The sequence below is a fragment of the Oryctolagus cuniculus genome, chromosome 2, assembly GCF_964237555.1.
Source record: "Oryctolagus cuniculus chromosome 2, mOryCun1.1, whole genome shotgun sequence".
NCBI classification, from domain to species: Eukaryota; Metazoa; Chordata; class Mammalia; order Lagomorpha; family Leporidae; genus Oryctolagus; species Oryctolagus cuniculus.
This window is the reverse complement of record NC_091433.1, coordinates 155761076-155777079: the sequence shown is the minus strand read 5'-3', so window position 1 is coordinate 155777079 and position 16004 is coordinate 155761076. Positions and strand designations below refer to the sequence as shown.

Sequence of the window (16004 nt, the reverse complement as noted above, 5' to 3'; positions counted from 1 at the left end):
AGGGGCAGCCCTGATTCTGAGCCTAGGCTCAGCCTGGGAGTACCCGTTAAGATTTACTTTAAAAGGTGGGGAACTTAGGGAAGCCTCAGACAGATAAAACTGTGTGTGGACAAGGGATTAGTTACCTGTCTCATAATCCTAAGTACAACACAGCAAGACTGGGTGCTAACGTTCTACTCTTGATTTGGAATGAAAGGGCACAAAAGACAAAGGTTCTTCGCTCTCAGGGCCAGTACCTTGCTTTTCTCCAGACTCGACCCTCCCGCCTGCCAGGCAGAGTCTGCCCCATTGCTGCTGGCATACATGTCACATGTCTGCAGGTATGCATGGGTGTGCGTGTGTATGTTGTGTGTGGACCTAATTGTCCTTAGGCTTCCGTGGAAACAGAACCATCAAGAAGAAAGGCTTAGACAGCTCAGGTGAGGAGAGGGCAGGGGTCCTTGACACACACACACACACACACACACACACCCCTCCAGGTCCAAGTGTGTATGGCAGAAGCCAGTGCTTTCTCCACATGGAGTCTCACGTGGCCACAGAGTGGGGAGCAGGGGGAGCAGGGCTGTTCTGCTGGAAGCCAAGGAAGGAGGTCCACCCCTGCCCCAGCCCCTCCTTCTAGCCACCCCCCCCCCCCAGCTCAGGACCCTCCCCTTGCTGCACCTGGCATCTTGGTGTTCACTTCCTGACTTCCGAGCTGAGTTGCTCTGTGCCCAGCAGAAGCACCCCTCCTGGCCTGTTGCAAACGTGGCTGACCCAAGCTGTGCGAGGTGTGGCTGTGAAGTGGCTCCCGCCCAGTGTGTGGCCCTGCCCCCTTGCTTCCCATGACCTCCGTTGGCCTCCTCCACCTTCCAGGGCGCTGAGCTGGACTAGACAGCTTTCTACCCTTCATGGGCAGTGTGTGTGTCCCTGGCTGCTGCCCTCCCCCCAGCTCATCGTCTTCCTCCTCAGGAAATGCTTCACTCAAAGAGTCCTCCTGGGTCTTGAGCTTGGTGACACCCCCAGGAAGCCCATGAACGGACGTGACCTAGAGCATTCTGTGCACATGTCCAGGGAGATGGCTTTGCGTGGGTTCTCAGAGGGCGCCTAGCCCCCAGCAAGGTCAGGGAGCTGGTGTGGGTTGTGCTGTTTGTCTGTGTGCAGCACAGCTGTGCCCGTGCAGGGAGCAGCCAGAGAACAGTGTCTGCCCTTCTGCAGGCAGAGCGTAAAGGAACAGTCTCCACCATGGGAATAGCTCATCCATGCCGACATCCCAGCGTGACTGCAGGGGCTTCAGAAGCTCTGGGGGCTCGGATCAGACAGGAAGCATTCGAGTCCCACCCCCCACGTTCCTCTGCCCCTGTCGCTGCAGGGTGGGGTCTGCCATGGGTTCAGGGACTAGCACGTCCTAAGCCCAGTAGCGCCACACTTTTCCCCAGGGCAGTAGGGCAGAGGGTGAGCAGGGACAGGCTCTTCTTGAGCTCTGCCTATAGGCCCAGGAAGCGCTCTGCTTTCCTGTGAGCTGGCCCCGACAAAGGCTGGCCCCTAACTGGGAAATACATAAGGGATCCTAGCCTCCGTCCAAGAATCAGTCACTGTTGTTCTAAGCCAAACAGAAGAAATATATATATATATAAAACGAGAGTACTTTAAAAAGTTACTGGAAAAACTGAATTAAAAGTTCATTTTGGTGCAAAAGAATTTTTGAAATTCATGCATAGCTTTTTTTCTTTCACGATATGCATTTTCCGTGGACTCTTTGGAGACCCCTCTTCTGCGGCTGGGCCCGGGGGCTGGAGAACCCGTCCACCCCCATCTCTGTTGCATGATTCTAGGGGTATGACTGGGACTCTTTGCAGATAACCCAATACTGTTCCCCACTGATGAAGTCCTGGAGTACAGAAACCCATGGATTAGCAGGAAATGTCACTGAGTCCATTACGGGTCAAGAGCGCTGAAAAATGTCATTGCTCTTGGACTGACACCACGCCTGCTTCTCCAGCGGCTCCCTGCGCTGGGAACAAGCTGCGTGTGTGGCTCCAGCTGTTGCCAAGGAAGTTAATTAAACAGCTGCTCCCGTAAATATCACTGCGGCAAAACAATACAAATCAAACCTTTGGCCCTGATCTCAACCTTCTGGACAAGGTCTAGTACATTCAGCATGATCTCTCTCCGACTAAGCACCTGGCAGGTGGCGTCCTGCTTACCGACTCCCTTTAGAACTTTTTCCCACCCACAGTGGCCCTGGGCGCTTTGGATCCCAGAGCCTGCCCCAGGGAAAGAAGAGGCTGGCAGGCCAGTGTTTGAGTATAGGCCTTGCCTGGCATGGGGGAGGAAGCCGGTGGGTGGGTGGGTAGACCCCTGTCCACATGAGCTTATCCTGACTGAGAACCGCAGTGAGGTCTGCCCTGAGTTGTGTCTGTCACTTGTGCCGCCTACACTGTACCTCCTTTCTGCGCCTCTGTTTTCTCATCTGTCCAGGGACTGACAACACCTGCCCTGTCTCCCTCTGCTTCCATGGTCATTGGGAGACCCAAGCGAGAGAAGGGCACACAGCCAATTGACAGCTGTGTCTAAGGTAGCAGTGTGGAGGGACCTGGAGACGGCCATGGATAGCCCTGGACTGGAGCCTGGGACCCTAGGGGACCGTGCGTGGGCTGGACCTCGAGGTGGAGATGGGGGTTGCCGCCACGAGGCTCAGCCCTGAGAGAGGTGGGATGCAGTCTCGGAGAAGGGTTTTTAAGCTCTCAGCTGCCCCCAGAGGTCACTGTTCCCATACAGGCAGCTGTTGGACTCCTGGAGCAAAAACCAGCTTTCCTGGAGACCAACTTTTTGAAAATCCTGCTGAGTTCAGAGATTAGGAAGCAGGAGCAAAGATCTTGATTTCTGTGCTGCAGGATGACCTTTGGTTAGTGGCGCTCAGGTTGAAAAAGGCAGAGACGTGATGAGGCAGACACTGATGGCCCCACAGGGACAGCGTGAACCTGGCACGGTGGGAACCAGACACCCTGGGCGGCTTCCGACTAAGCCGGGACACATGTGCCCGCTGGCCTGTCCCTGGCCGGCCAGCCACAGCCAGGCCTGCAGGGGGCTCAGGGCAGCACCCTCCCTGTGAGGAATGTGGGAGGTCTCATGCAGGTGGAGATGCCGTTCTAGCCCTTCTAGCCCTTTCTTCTCGTTTTGGGTGTGGGAGGCAGCTGGGAGGCCTGAGCAGGGAGTGGGCAGGAATAGGGGTCATGGGATGGGCCACTGATAAGTGTCCCTCCCGAGGCCAGGGGCTCCGCAGGGCAATGGTTTTAGGTAACAGATTCCTCATGCCTTAGTCAGGCCACTTGTAATGAAGGTCACCATGGTAACCAAACAAAGTTCCTGGGCTAGTGATGGGAGCTTTCCAGTTACCAGCCTGTCAGTCACTGCTCCTGCCCCAGGCTGGCAGCTGGCCAGGCTTGCTCTGAGAGCCCAGGCCACACGTAGGGCAGCAGAGGAGCCAGTGGCTTACCTGTGTCTCTGCACAGTGGGCAAGGCTGCCTCCTTCCACCCCTGACATCCTGGTGGCCGGGTCGGCCCCCATGGGAGCCTCTGCTGGCCAGCCCTGGTCCTCGGGGGCTTGCGAGGTGCTGAGGGAAGGTGTGGGAGCCTGGAGGCCTCTGCAGCAAGCCATCCACATGGCCCTGTCCACAGGCAGAGTTCGTGGCCTGTGTCAGCCCCAGGGAACCTAGATGTTCAGGGAAATATGTGAGCTGAAACCTCAGCATTAGCTGGGGCCAGACCTTGGCTGAATCCAGTTGAGACTGACTTTGGGCCTCAGGGCCACCTCTGCAACCTACCTGGCCTGCCTCCCCTTTCCATCAGATTGTGTGTGATCTATTTCTAGCGTGCACCCCACTGAGCAGAAGGGATCCGAGGCTTCTGTTAGCATGTCTGCCTTACACCCAGTGTGTTTATTTGATTGTTCTTCGTTCTTGCAGTACATCAAAAGGATGCTTGAAATACCAACACTCCAGTGAGGCTGGAATCAAAGGTATTAACACAAACATAGTTAATCACTCTGCCGGCTTTGCTAAGCATGTCTGGCGGCCACAGCCCCCGAGCAGGACACCAGGCCCAGGCTATCAGGTGTTGAGCCGGGTGTAACACCGGCAGTGGCGGATCCTTCCTGGAGGTCAGCTCCTCCTCGGCTGAGCAGGGTTGACAGTCAGCGTGCCACTGCGGTGCTGCTCCCCGTGCCCCAGGACCCTGCCCCGCGTGACGCGTGCAGGTGTAAGGCAGAGCGCAGTCTGTGGATCGTGGTCTGCTTACTTTCAAATGGAGAAGGGTGGGTGGCATCGCTTACTTTGTCTGGGAAAGAAAGGAAGGAAGCAGAGAGTTGCAGGGTTTTCCCAAAATAATTTTTCATTGGTCATCAAAGGTACTTTGAGCCTTGGGCTTCCTGACAGTACAATAAGACCTGGAAACAGGCACTGAGGTCCAGGGCCCAGCCCCAAGACAAAGCCTTCTGCCGCTGGGAGAAGGCCGTGCCCACAAGTAGGGCTGCCCCCTCCCACCCCCTCCCCAGCCTTGCTCCCCAGGGGTCTGCCCACTGCCACAGACTTCACTTCTCTGTGTCTCCTACTAGGCCAGGGACCTGCCTTGGTTCCACCGAACCTGCCGTTTCAGGAAGTTCTTCCACCTGAGTGGTTACCAAGGGGCTCTGTGTGGTTGACATTCGTTTTTGGAGGTCACCTAGAGGTACCTGGAGGTGGCCTGCCATGAAGGGAGTCAAGGCGGTCCGCCATCAGTCAGTGCAGAACACAGAGAATAATGACAGATGAGAACGCCTTGCCCGCCTCGCCATGGGCCTGCCACAGGCGCGCCCACCGGAGCAGGGGCTCTTGGGGCAGCCGCGAGCTGTTCACCAGGGTCAGGGCCTTTGAAGGAAGGGTGAGCTTCGAGACAGAAGCTTGTAGGCTGCTGGTTTCAGACGCTTCATGGTTGCAGCATGTTAAAGGAGAGGGGGCGGGTCCTCAAAGCTGGGGGGTGGGGTCAGTGCACCCCCACAGCCCAAGGGGAAACTGCTGGAGTAAAGGATAAGGAGCGCTACTAAGAACGGCCCTGGGCCATGGTCTCCCGGGAGATATGCAGCTGGCATGAGCGATGCCCCCAGCCCTTAGAGGTGGGGCTCTTCTGTCCCAGTCCCTTTAGAAAATCAAGCGCTAGCGAGCACGAGGGCAAGCGGAACCAGCTGATGGCGCTGGTGGAGCCTTTCCCAGCGCCTGGGAGAGCGGGTCCCCTTGGCGTCACTGGCAGCCTCCGACCACTCCCTCAAGTGCCCCTTCTGTTCTTTGGTTTCCAGTCACGTGGGATGTTTTGTGGCCTCTGCTCTGCCTACCACCCCCACTGTAGGGAGCCCCAGGCTGGGCACCCAAGACCCCCCAGCTGCCCCTCAGATGGACAGGCCATGGGAGGGAACACCTAAGATGGTGGCATTTCCCAGCCCTCACCCTCCCCACTAGCATCTGGGATTCTTTGGTTTGGGGTCTTTACAACATTCCTGATTCAAAAGTGAAACTCTGGGATGGAGGAGCAGGTGATGAGTGATAGAGCCGGAACCCAGGTCAGCTGCAGGGCCCGACAAGTTGCTGCACTTGAACCCTAGAGCTTCCTTAGCAACGTCACACCCAGGGCTGAGTCTGGTTTCTCCCACTTTACCAAGAGGCCAAGCGAGCAGGTGCACACAGGAGGGGCAGGAAGAGTGAGGGCCAGTGTGGGTGGAACCCTTTACTCTGGGCCAGCCCCTGGCTGGGCCTGTTAGGTGCCGTATTTCCACACAGCAATCTCAGGGCAAATTATGCTACTATCCTCTTTTTACAGATACGAAACTGAGGCTGTCTGGGTGTGGGAGACCTTCCCGCGGTCACACCAGTCTTGGTGCTGCCCAGGACGGGGCCTGCTGCCTGTTGATCCTGGTGCTGTGGTGCCCAGGCCCTGACCTCCTGGCCTAGGAGCTGGACTTTCCAGAAGCATGGGCACCTGACTCCCAGAATAGCCTGCTTTTTCACTCAATTATGTGTTTTCTATAAAAATAGAACTCTTATTAAAACAGTGCCGCACAGCCATCCACTGGAATCACTAATTACTGCCCTTTAAAGTGGTAATACCCACTTCTGTGTGTTCGCCACACCTGCTGCCACCCTGCGGCGAGGGCCCCCAGGCAGAGCCGCCCAGGGCCAGGCATATGCAGAGGGGGCCAGGAGTACTGGAAAGGACAGGGTCCCACGGGGTACTCTGCAGCCTGGCTTGCTTGAGACTCGACTTCCTTCTTCCATGCTTCAGCCAGGGTTTGCTGTGTGATCTGAGAGCAGGCACTGGGGAGACCCAGACAAAATGACTTGGTCCCCATCCAAGAGTGGGGAAGACGGGACCGAGAATGACAGCGGACCTCTCCGCACGGTTCCCTGTGCACCAGGCACTGGCTGGATGGCTCCCTGACCCTGAGTCCTCCCAGCACTCCTCCCGGCAGTCCCAGTGCTGACCCTGCTTCCCAGAGGCATCGCAGGCTCAGAGAGGGTTAGGCACTGGTAGGAAGCGGCAGAGCCCAGAAGTGCCCCTGCATGTCTGATGCCAGCCTGTGTCCTCCCGTTGGGCAGGGAGTGAGCCAGTGGGCAGAGGTGGCTCCCTTAGGGACAAGGCCATTACTGCATTTGTGGGTTTATGGCAGGTGCTGCTTTCAGGAAGCTGAAAGTAAAAATGTGGACCCGTGTGCCTGCTGCCCACACCGTCCATGTCCTTCCCTGCATGCCCCACCCCATCCAGGAGTGGAGCATTGGGGTGAGCAGCGTACGGCGTGGGAGGGGGCGGGACACAGTAGGGACAAGGAGCTGGAGCCCCCAGGGGACGGGGATGGATGAGAAGACCTCAGGGCCAGGAGAGTGCTTGCTTAGCCAGAGGCATCAGCAGAATATAAATGTCCATAAAATGGGGTTTGTTCAAACACATTCAGAAAGACCGTGCGCGCCTCCTCTGAGGCGGCTCCCCTTGTTATCTTCCCTCTTCGTAACAGTGGAAGTCTTTGTCTTTGCCTTGGAGGGGAGGGGCTGCCAGTCTTAATCCTTCTGACAAATAATTATCATTCTGGAGGAAGCAGGTGCCAGCAGCCCCTAGCAGAGCCGTCAGGACGGGCCAGTCCATATTTCTAACAAGGAGCAGAGCCGATGTCTCATGACCTCCTCCACAGGAAGAAGGCTGGCCAGAAGCAGACAGACAGACAGGCCATGGTGCTGAGCAGTGTCAGGGCTCTGCCCAGGTCAGCCGCCCTGTCTGTGCTCCCCACCCCACCCCTGGGTTCCAGAACGTGCAGGTGACTGGAGGGGTGGCAGGTCCCCACCGTGGTCAGTGAGGTGGGCAGTTAGGACCGTGGCTGAGGGAGCCCAGAGCCCCTGCTGAAGTTCCTGGCAGCAGCATTCTCACAAGGGCATAAGGTCCTACAAGGCTTCTGGGGCACTGGAGCTTCCTGTGAGGTCCAGGGCACACCTGCCATGCAGGCTGGACAGGCTGAGCACCGTGACGGAGGGCCTCCCAGGACTGGCCTCTTTCCAGCACCAGCAGTGGGACCGCTTTTGGGCTGGGACGTTGCCACCAACCCTCCTCCCCTCCCCCAGGGAGAATGCTCACTTCATCTCGCTGCAACACCGGTGACCTGGAGAGGACATCTGGCCTAAAGAGTCCTCAGTGTTCATTTCACGTGGGCTTCTGGCTCAAGAGAGGGAAATGCTCAAGAGAGGGGCCCTTGCCCCGGGGCCCAGTCCCGTGGCTCTGTGCATCCTCCCCACCCCCATCCTCTTTATGTCACAAGCCCACCATAGACCCCAGGGGCGGTGGGAGGACTCCTGGCCTGGAAACTGGCATTGCAGGGTCTGGAAGGCCAGCGTTTAAAGCAGGAGATCGTTCCTGAGCTCCAGGCAGAGCCCTGTGCTGGACAGCTGGATGCCGTGTGGGGTTTCTCGGCTGCTGCTCATGGGTCATCCCAGGTCAGCCTCGTGGGAGTCCCGTGGGCAGGCGACTTCACTTCTGTTTTACCTGTCACATGCCCAGCTGGACGGCCACAGAGCTGGGCTCTCAGCTTGGGTTTCTGGCTCCTGGGCCAGTATCTGTTCACTCTGAGTGATGTGACCGTGCCCAGTTTGAGGACACACATTCTGCAGGAACGGCTCTTGTCAGAGTGCCTGCACACTGGACGGCTGCCGGAGTCCAGTGTTCCTGGCATTCCGGTCTCAGAGACTGTTCTCAGAGATCTTCAAGTACTTTTGGCCTTGCCCAGTGACCATGCCTTTCAGTGAGGTGGGCTCCAGTCAGGAGAAGCCGCACCTGTTCATGTCATGCCCAGAACATACGGTTCCTCCCAGGCCCTGGCCGTGGGAAGCAAAGCTCTACTCCTGCACAGTTTGAAACAGAAGTGGCCTGCACTTTGCCTGTGGGCCATGTGGGGCCAGCCCACGCTGCAGCCGGAGTCACCATGTGCTCAGCGCCATGCTGGGCACTGCTAGCCAGGCAGATGCTATGATGGAAGGAGGCGGGGCCTGTCTCATAATGCGGTACTTGCTGTCCAGGTGGGGCTGTACCAGGGGGCGAGAATGAGATAATTGGTGGACTGGCTGCAGACTGCTTCTGCAGTGTCTGACTTGGCAGTGTGGGGGTGGCAGGAGGTCGTCTTCCTTCCGAGGCCTGAGCCTGGATGGTGGTGTGTGGAGAGAGTCTGTAGTGCCATGCAATGCTGACCCAGCGCAGGCCCCACACTCACAGAAGGGCAGGGGATCTCACGGGGGCTTCTTAAAGGAGGACTGGGAGCCTGGGATCAAAACAGTGGCTTCTGTGAAGTCTCTGAGACTTTCATTCAAATAACACATTCAGCTCATTCTGTGTATATGACAGCAAGGGGCACTGCTCAAAGCAGGTGGGAGCCCAGGTTGCCCACCCCACTTTGCCCCGGCCCCCGCAGGAAGCACTGCGTTCTGATGAGGCTCTGGCCGCAGCTCCGACTCTCCTTGGTTGTACGGGCCCAGAAGTGTTGCCCACCAGCCATGATGGCACACCAGGGCTCTGTCGGCCCTCTCCGGACATTCTGAAAAGCTGGGCAAGAAGGTATAGGTGGGCAGAGGGCGGGGCTTTAGTTGTCTGGTCAGCAGAGTTGCTCCTCCTGTGGCAAGCTGGGGAGCGTTCAGCAGGGAGCCTGAGGCCAGCTCACAGGTGTGCAGGAAGTGAAGGTTGCCCCATGGGAGCACCCAGAGAAAGGGTGGACATCTGGTTAGCCGTTGGCCACACTATGGTGGGGAAAGGGCAAAAGGCAGGTCCCAGTGGGTACCTCCAAGAGCCTGTCCCTACCACGGGTCAAGGAGCTGCTACCCTTTGTGTGATCCCTGCACCCGTGCCCAAGCTCGTGGGAGGGTGGCAGCGATGGCAGCCAGGGCGGGAAGGCCTTGAAGGCCACAGAGTGCTTGGAGTGACGGCCTGGACAGTCCCTCCAACCACACTCAGCAGCCGGACCAAGGATATCTCAGGAGCTCATCTGGAAGCTCCCGGGACCCGGCAGCGAAGGCTCAGACTGGCTGGTGGGTGACCACTGGAGGCCTGGCCCTGCCCAGAAAGGATGTGGTTGGCTTGAGAAATTCCTCTCTGGGTCACTCATGCTAATGGAATGTCAGCAGGCGCGAGGACACAGCTGCCCCGGTGGAAGTGACTGTGACGCCAGCTCAGCTTTCGGCCCCTTCTGGACCCGCCCTGGTCTCCGGGATATGGGGGGGGGGGGGGGCGCAGCAGTGGGAAGGGGACCTGCCTGGCAGAGAGAAGGTGCTGAGGAGGCAGTGGGCCTGCTGGGAGCCAGGAATGCTGCAGGGCTGGGCTGCCCGGGCACTGTCCCAGCCCAGCCCCGGGTGGAGTCCCCCTGCCCAGAGGACTCTGCTGCCCTGGCTGCTCATGGGAGGAGACCTTGCAATGCACCAGAGCTTTCATCACACCCCCAACCCCACCTCTTCTCACCCCATCCTCCTCTTCCTCAACACCAGCGCTCTGTTCTCCCTCCCACTGAGCCCGTCTGAAATAAGCCACTTGATTCTCGGGCAGTTTGTCATCTGGTGCACTCTCATGGTTGCCTGGAAGACAGAAGTTGTCTTCTGCTTCACATTCCCGAAAGCGGGGGCTCCCGGTGCTGGTGGGGCGTTGGGCCCTTGGAGAATCTGGATGGAGGGGAGGGGCGGCAGGGTGCCAAGCCCCTGTGCCCGCTGTGCGGCCCCTCAGTGGGAACCTCTGTTTCTGACTTGGGCCCACCAGGTGCTCGTTAGTGGACGTCCCCAGAAGGCCTGAGTGAGATGAGAGTTCAAGTCGGGTGTGGGACGAGTGTGCACGGAGGGGCAGCTGTAGGGGTGACGGGGGGCAGGGGGTGTCCTGTGTGCAGCAGCAGAAAAGCCTTCGTCGGGAAAAGTACAGATGAAAAGCAGTATTTGCCCAGCACTCAGGAACCCCCCCTTCTGAAAGGAAGAGTTGCCCCTCCCGTGGGGGCAGGGACATCTGCCCGTGCCTGTGGCAAGCCGGGGAGCATCCAGCAGGGAGTCTGAGGCCAGCTCGCAGGTGTGCAGGGGGTGAAGTGCCCCCCGGGGAGTTCCCAGAGAAATCTCACCCTGCCGTTCCCCACCAGCAAGTCACGGTCGGCCGGGGAGAATGTGGGCTGCAAAGGAGTGGAGGAAACAGAGGCCAGGGCCCAGCTGGCGGTCCTGAGGGTCAGAGGGGCGGCTCCCAGGGCAGGCAGAACTCAGCATCCGTGGAGTTGGAGTCCTGTGTGCCGGCATCAGGAGTCTGCCAGAAACCCCCAGCGGTCAAGTTCAAGGCCCCGGCCAGTGCCGCAGCTCAATAGGCTAATCCTCCACCTAGCGGCGCCGGCACACCGGGTTCTAGTCCCGGTCGGGGCACAGGATTCTGTCCCGGTTGCCCCTCTTCCAGGCCAGCTCTCTGCTGTGGCCCGGGAGTGCAGTGGAGGATGGCCCAAGTACTTGGGCCCTGCACCCCATGGGAGACCAGGAGAAGCACCTGGCTCCTGCCTTCAGATCCGCGCGGTGCCAGCCGTGGTGGCCATTGGAAGGTGAAGCAACGGCAAAAGGAAGACCTTCCTCTCCGTCTCTCTCTCTCACTATCCACTCTGCCTGTCAAAAAAAAAAAAAAAAAAAAAAAAAGTTTAGGGCCCGGCAGTCCTGTTTTGCTCAGCGGCGATGCTGAGAAGAGAAAGGCCTCACTCACTCTCATGGTTCGGTGAGGGCTGGGCATCACAGCCTTGTGTGGGCTCTCTCCTCCCCTCCCCCCACCTTCTCTCGGTAACTCTGCTTTTCAAATAAAAAAGGATGTCACTTGAGATGCCCACATCCCACATCAGAGTGCCTGGGTAGGAGTCCCAGTTCTGTTCCAGATTCCAGCTTCTTGCTAATGCATGCCTGGCAACAGTAGGCAATGGCCCATGTGTGTGGGGCCCTGCCAGCCACATGAACAACCTGGTTTGGGTTCCTGGCTTTGGCCTGGTCCACCCCGGCTGTGGTGGGCATTTGGAGAGCGAGCCAGTAGATGGAAGCTGTCTGTCCATCTGTGTCTGTCTCTGCCTCTTAAATAAAATGAAAACAGAACTCTTTTAGGTACCCTTCTTACCAATTCCTTGCACAACCTGACTCACTGATTCAGAGTGCTTTCTGGGCATGACTATTATGCCTTCTCCCGAGCCCTAGGACAGGCAGGTCTATGTAAAGTTCCACCAAGTGTTCCATGAGACATGGGACAGGGACACTGTTTAGCTGAGGCTGTGAGTAGGAAGAGCAAAGCAGGCAAGGCTAGGAGTCACATCTGACAGCAAGATGACATCTGATTGGGGAACACATGGAGGGAGCCTGGTGGGCCCTGGCAAGTGCAAAAGAGTACTCCAAGAAGGGGCGAAACTGAGGCCCAGAGAGAACAAGTGGTTCAGGGAGCCATGTCCCCAGAGAGTCTGCCTCCTGTGGACTAGGGAAGAAGGCAGACGGGGGCTGCCCTGGTGGGGCAGAATGCCCAGGGTCTCACACGAGGAGGAAAGCCAGGTGAGAGCAGGGCCCTCTGCCGGCACACTGACCCCCCCACCTCCCCGCAGCCTGATGTTCACCAAGGTGAAGCTGGAGCAGACGCTGAAAGGCCCAGAGGAAGCCCTCGTGACCTGCAGACAAATGCTGCGCCTGTGGCAGACCCTGTACAGCTTCTCCCAGCTGGGGTGAGTGGCTGTCGTCTTCCCTTGGGTCACCAGAGGATGGAGGGCGGAGCTGGCAGGTGGTGGCCATGGTGCCGGGCAAGGTGGGGGTGGAGGGATGTTCAAATGCAAGTATGGAGCTTCCTGCCCCCGGGGCTTTGTCCTGGCATGGGACAGTGTTTAACTTCCTGGCAGCTCTCTACTCAGGATTTATGAACTTGAAGCCCAGAATGCTAGAAGGAAGAGAAATCATCATTGAGCACCTGAGCCAGGGGCTGGGCTTGTCACTTTCATTGCGTCCACCGCTTGGACTCATATCTCAGATGTTATCAGATTTTATTCTCAGCCCAATGAGGAAGCTGGGGCTCAGACCTCAGATACACGTGCCGCCCGCTGTAGCCTGGGCTCTGTGTTTTCTGAGCCCCAGCAGGACACCTTTGTCTGGGCTGAAACTGCAGACAGTCTGCTCAAAGCCAGTGGGGTGCCCAGGCTGGGCCTGTGCAGACAGAGGACAGGGAGGCCCCGTGTGGGTGGGCTCACTGCCTCTTCCTGTCCCTCTTGTCTCCGCTCTGCCCCTCCTCTGTGCTTGCTGGCTGTGTCATCTCCCTCAGGCCACTGGGGACCCCCACCCTGGTGGGTATTTGTATTTTCACAGGGGCTGTGGGAGCCCAGAAGGTTTGCAGACTTCAGCAGGGAGGTCTCTAAGGGCGCAATTTGCAGAGGAGACCCAAGGGTGTTCAGCTGGGGGAAGGGGCCATGGGCAGAGTCAGCCCTCCCTTTGCAGGAGTTGGAGGCTGGAAGATTCCAGGGCAGGGCAGGGGACTGAGTGGAAGCTGCCAGAGGAGCCTGGAGGGTGAGGAACTTCTTAGGAAGGGGACAGGAAGCCACCTGGCAGCTGGGTGGTGTGGATGGTGGGAAGGGCACCTGCGTGCAGATGGGGCAGCTTGAGCAGGTGGACGACCTGGTGCCCCATCGGCCCCCGGAGCAGGCTGCCTCTCTAGATGGCTGGCTGCTCATCCGGGTGGTCCATCACAGCAGGTTCCCCTGAGCCGTAGGCTTAGCTCCCGCGCCTCTCAGAGCAGCAGTGCTGCAGACTGCCAGGTGCCATCCCAGGGGCACACATTCTATCTCTGTCCTGATAGCCTAATGGAACTCATCACAGCAGCCAGCCCCCCAGCACTTATGGGGAACCTCCCATGGCTCCCTGGCCCAGGGCAGGGCAGGGCTCTGCCAGGTTGGTTTTCTGGACCAGAAGCCTGGATCAGTGTGTTCTGGCTTTCTCAGGATTAGGAAGGATTCCTTTGTGAATCCAGAGCCTATAAAATCAAGTCTGGGACAGTCGAGGGTCGAGACCATAGTCCGTAGCTGAAGGTCTGGGCCACTCTCACCTCCCAGTGAACTCCTGGGCATATCCGCTTCCTTTCCTCTTCCCGGGGCCAGCCCCACTGGCCTCACCTCCACCCTCTGTGAATCTTTGCTAATTGCTCAGCTTGAACTTTCTCTTCTTCTTGACTGGGCTATAAGGGTCCTCAAGGTAGGGGACATGCTGCATGTTGGCCCAGAACCAAGTGGCAAGTAGTGTGTCCCAAGATGGGCTGTTCCTGGAGCCCTGAGAGAGAAGACAGGATGCAGACACCTGTGGGTCTGCTCAAGCCGCCCCACGATGGGCATATGCTTCTGTTGTCTCATTTCCTTCTCCCAACAACTTTGTAAGATGGGTGTTGTCATGCTCGTTTTCAAGGTCAGAAAACTAAGACTCAGAGGCTGGCATTGTGACATGTTAAGCCACAGGGGACGAGAGGAGCAGGATGAGGCAGTGCGCCCACCCACACAGGGCCTCCCAGCAGGTTAAGCCACAGCCTGTAGTGTTGGCATCCCAAACAGGCACTGATTCGAGTCCCGGCTGCTCCACTTCCGATGCAGCTCTCTGCTAATGTGCCTGGGAAAGCAGCAGAAGATGGCCCAAGGACCTGGGCCCCTGTACCCAAGTGGGAGACCAGGAGGAAGCTCCTAGCTTAATCTAAGCACAAATGCGGCCATCTGGGGAGTGAACCAGCAGATGGAAGATCTCTCTGATTCTCCTTCTCTCTCTAACTCTGCCTTTCAAATAAATAAATGAAAACTAGTGAAGACCCATCGGCTTTGCTGAGGCAGAAGGTGGCCCCATGATTTTAACCTCACCTCCCTGGCTCTTTTGCATGTTATTTAGGAGCATCTTGGAATGGGTTGAGGGTGGGAGAGGGGAAGGGAACCAGCCCTGGGCGCCCGTGTTTGGTTGGCTTTCCGCTGATGCTGGGGAAGATGGCTATGCATCCTCAGGCCCCGGTGGGACCAGTGTGAGCCCCCGTTAGGATGGCAAGGCCACCCTGGCCGCCTTCTCTCCTGCCCTCTCTGCTGCTGTCCTCCTCAAGTTCCCACAGCCGGAGGACCCCAGGCCGTGGATGTCCACAGCAGTGGAAGGTCTGGTGGGGCCGCATTTGTCTCCAGAGGTCGCACAACAGATTGCGCTCTCTTCTGAGCCAGTGTCTCTTTCCTGCCCCTCCCCATCTCCCACTGTGAGAAAAGAGGACCCCCCAGTGGTATGGGAGCCTCGGGGACCTGGGGAAGTGGGGTGGGTAGAGACAGAGGGGATCACCATGCTTTTTTATCTGCCACACCAGGGCCCCTGCTGGCTGCTCCAGACTGGGGCAGATAAGGCATCCATGCCCTCCTTCCCCGGTGGGGGTGGGGGCGGAGGGTAACAGTGGCTGGGTCCTGGCAGTGCCCTGCGGAGTCCAGGCCTGCTTCAGAAGCCAGTGCACAGGCCCGGCTCTGCACCTGGCACTCTGCACCTAGACATGATGAGGGCGCTGGGGAGCGACAGCAGGGAGGTCCCAGCACTCAGCCTGGGTGACATGGGAGCCCCGCTGGTCAGTTCTGCTGCCCTGGTAGTCTGAGCCCTTCCCAGTGGCCCTGACTGTGTCTGTGTTCTCAGTCTGAACCCTCACCCCACGAGCCTGTCTGGATTGAGGCTCCGTTCTTTCTGCCAAGCCCACCCCTCACCAGGCCGGGCCCTGCCTTGTCTTCCAGAGGCCTGGAAAAGGACGGCAGCTTCACCGAGGGCCTTACCATGAAGAAGCACAGCGGCATGCACCTGACTCTCCCTGATGCCCATGACGCAGACTCCAGTAAGAGCTGTCCCTGTGGGCATCTGCCCCAGCCTGGCCAGGCCCACCACTGCCCCCGGCCAGCCGCAGCCCAGGGAGCTTGGTGCTGAAGAGCTAAGGAGCTGCCCTCAGGCGTCTGGGTGTGGCTGGCTGCTGGCCGGGGACAGGTGGTGGGCAGCTGGAACCAGCAGGGAGGGTGGAGGTGGAGAGAGGAGGCTGGGGTGGACAGATAGCCAGGAGCACCGCGACTGTTCCCCCTTAGGCTCGAGCTGCAGCCCAGAATCTAGCTGCTGCCCTCGGTAGATGAGTCAGGTAGAAAGGAGTGGCTGAGCTGACTTTTCCTGGAAAAAACTCATCCCGAAACCTATGGCTCATGAAATTTGAGCGAGTTCGGGAACTTCAAACTCACATTCTTTAAACTGACAACCCGATGAAAGCACAGCACCTTCCCCCAGGGACACCGGAAGAACAATCAGCACGGGAATGGACGTGTGAGTGGAGTCGTAGTCAGAGCCATTGCTCATTCTTTCCACTTCCGTGAGCGTGAGCCACAGTGCGCCCTCACGGTCAGGTGACGGTGATTTCAGAAGCCAAACCTGGCACCTGACTTCAGGCGAGTGGGGCTGCGTGTGGAGCTGCAGGCTTCCAGGAGGCAG

At 58.4% G+C, this 16004-nt stretch overlaps 1 protein-coding gene across 8 annotated transcripts in view; it reads left to right on the top strand.

Annotated features, from left to right (window-relative positions):
- Positions 1-16004, top strand: part of TTC7A (tetratricopeptide repeat domain 7A) — a 135750-nt gene that overhangs the window by 102086 nt on the left and 17660 nt on the right. For all 8 annotated transcript variants that reach the window (XM_051839053.2, XM_051839046.2, XM_051839079.2 and 5 more), the window contains 2 exons: positions 12110-12226; positions 15272-15369. In XM_051839053.2, the coding sequence (XP_051695013.1) occupies positions 12110-12226; positions 15272-15369 (215 nt within the window). The remainder of the gene's footprint in view (positions 1-12109; positions 12227-15271; positions 15370-16004) is intronic.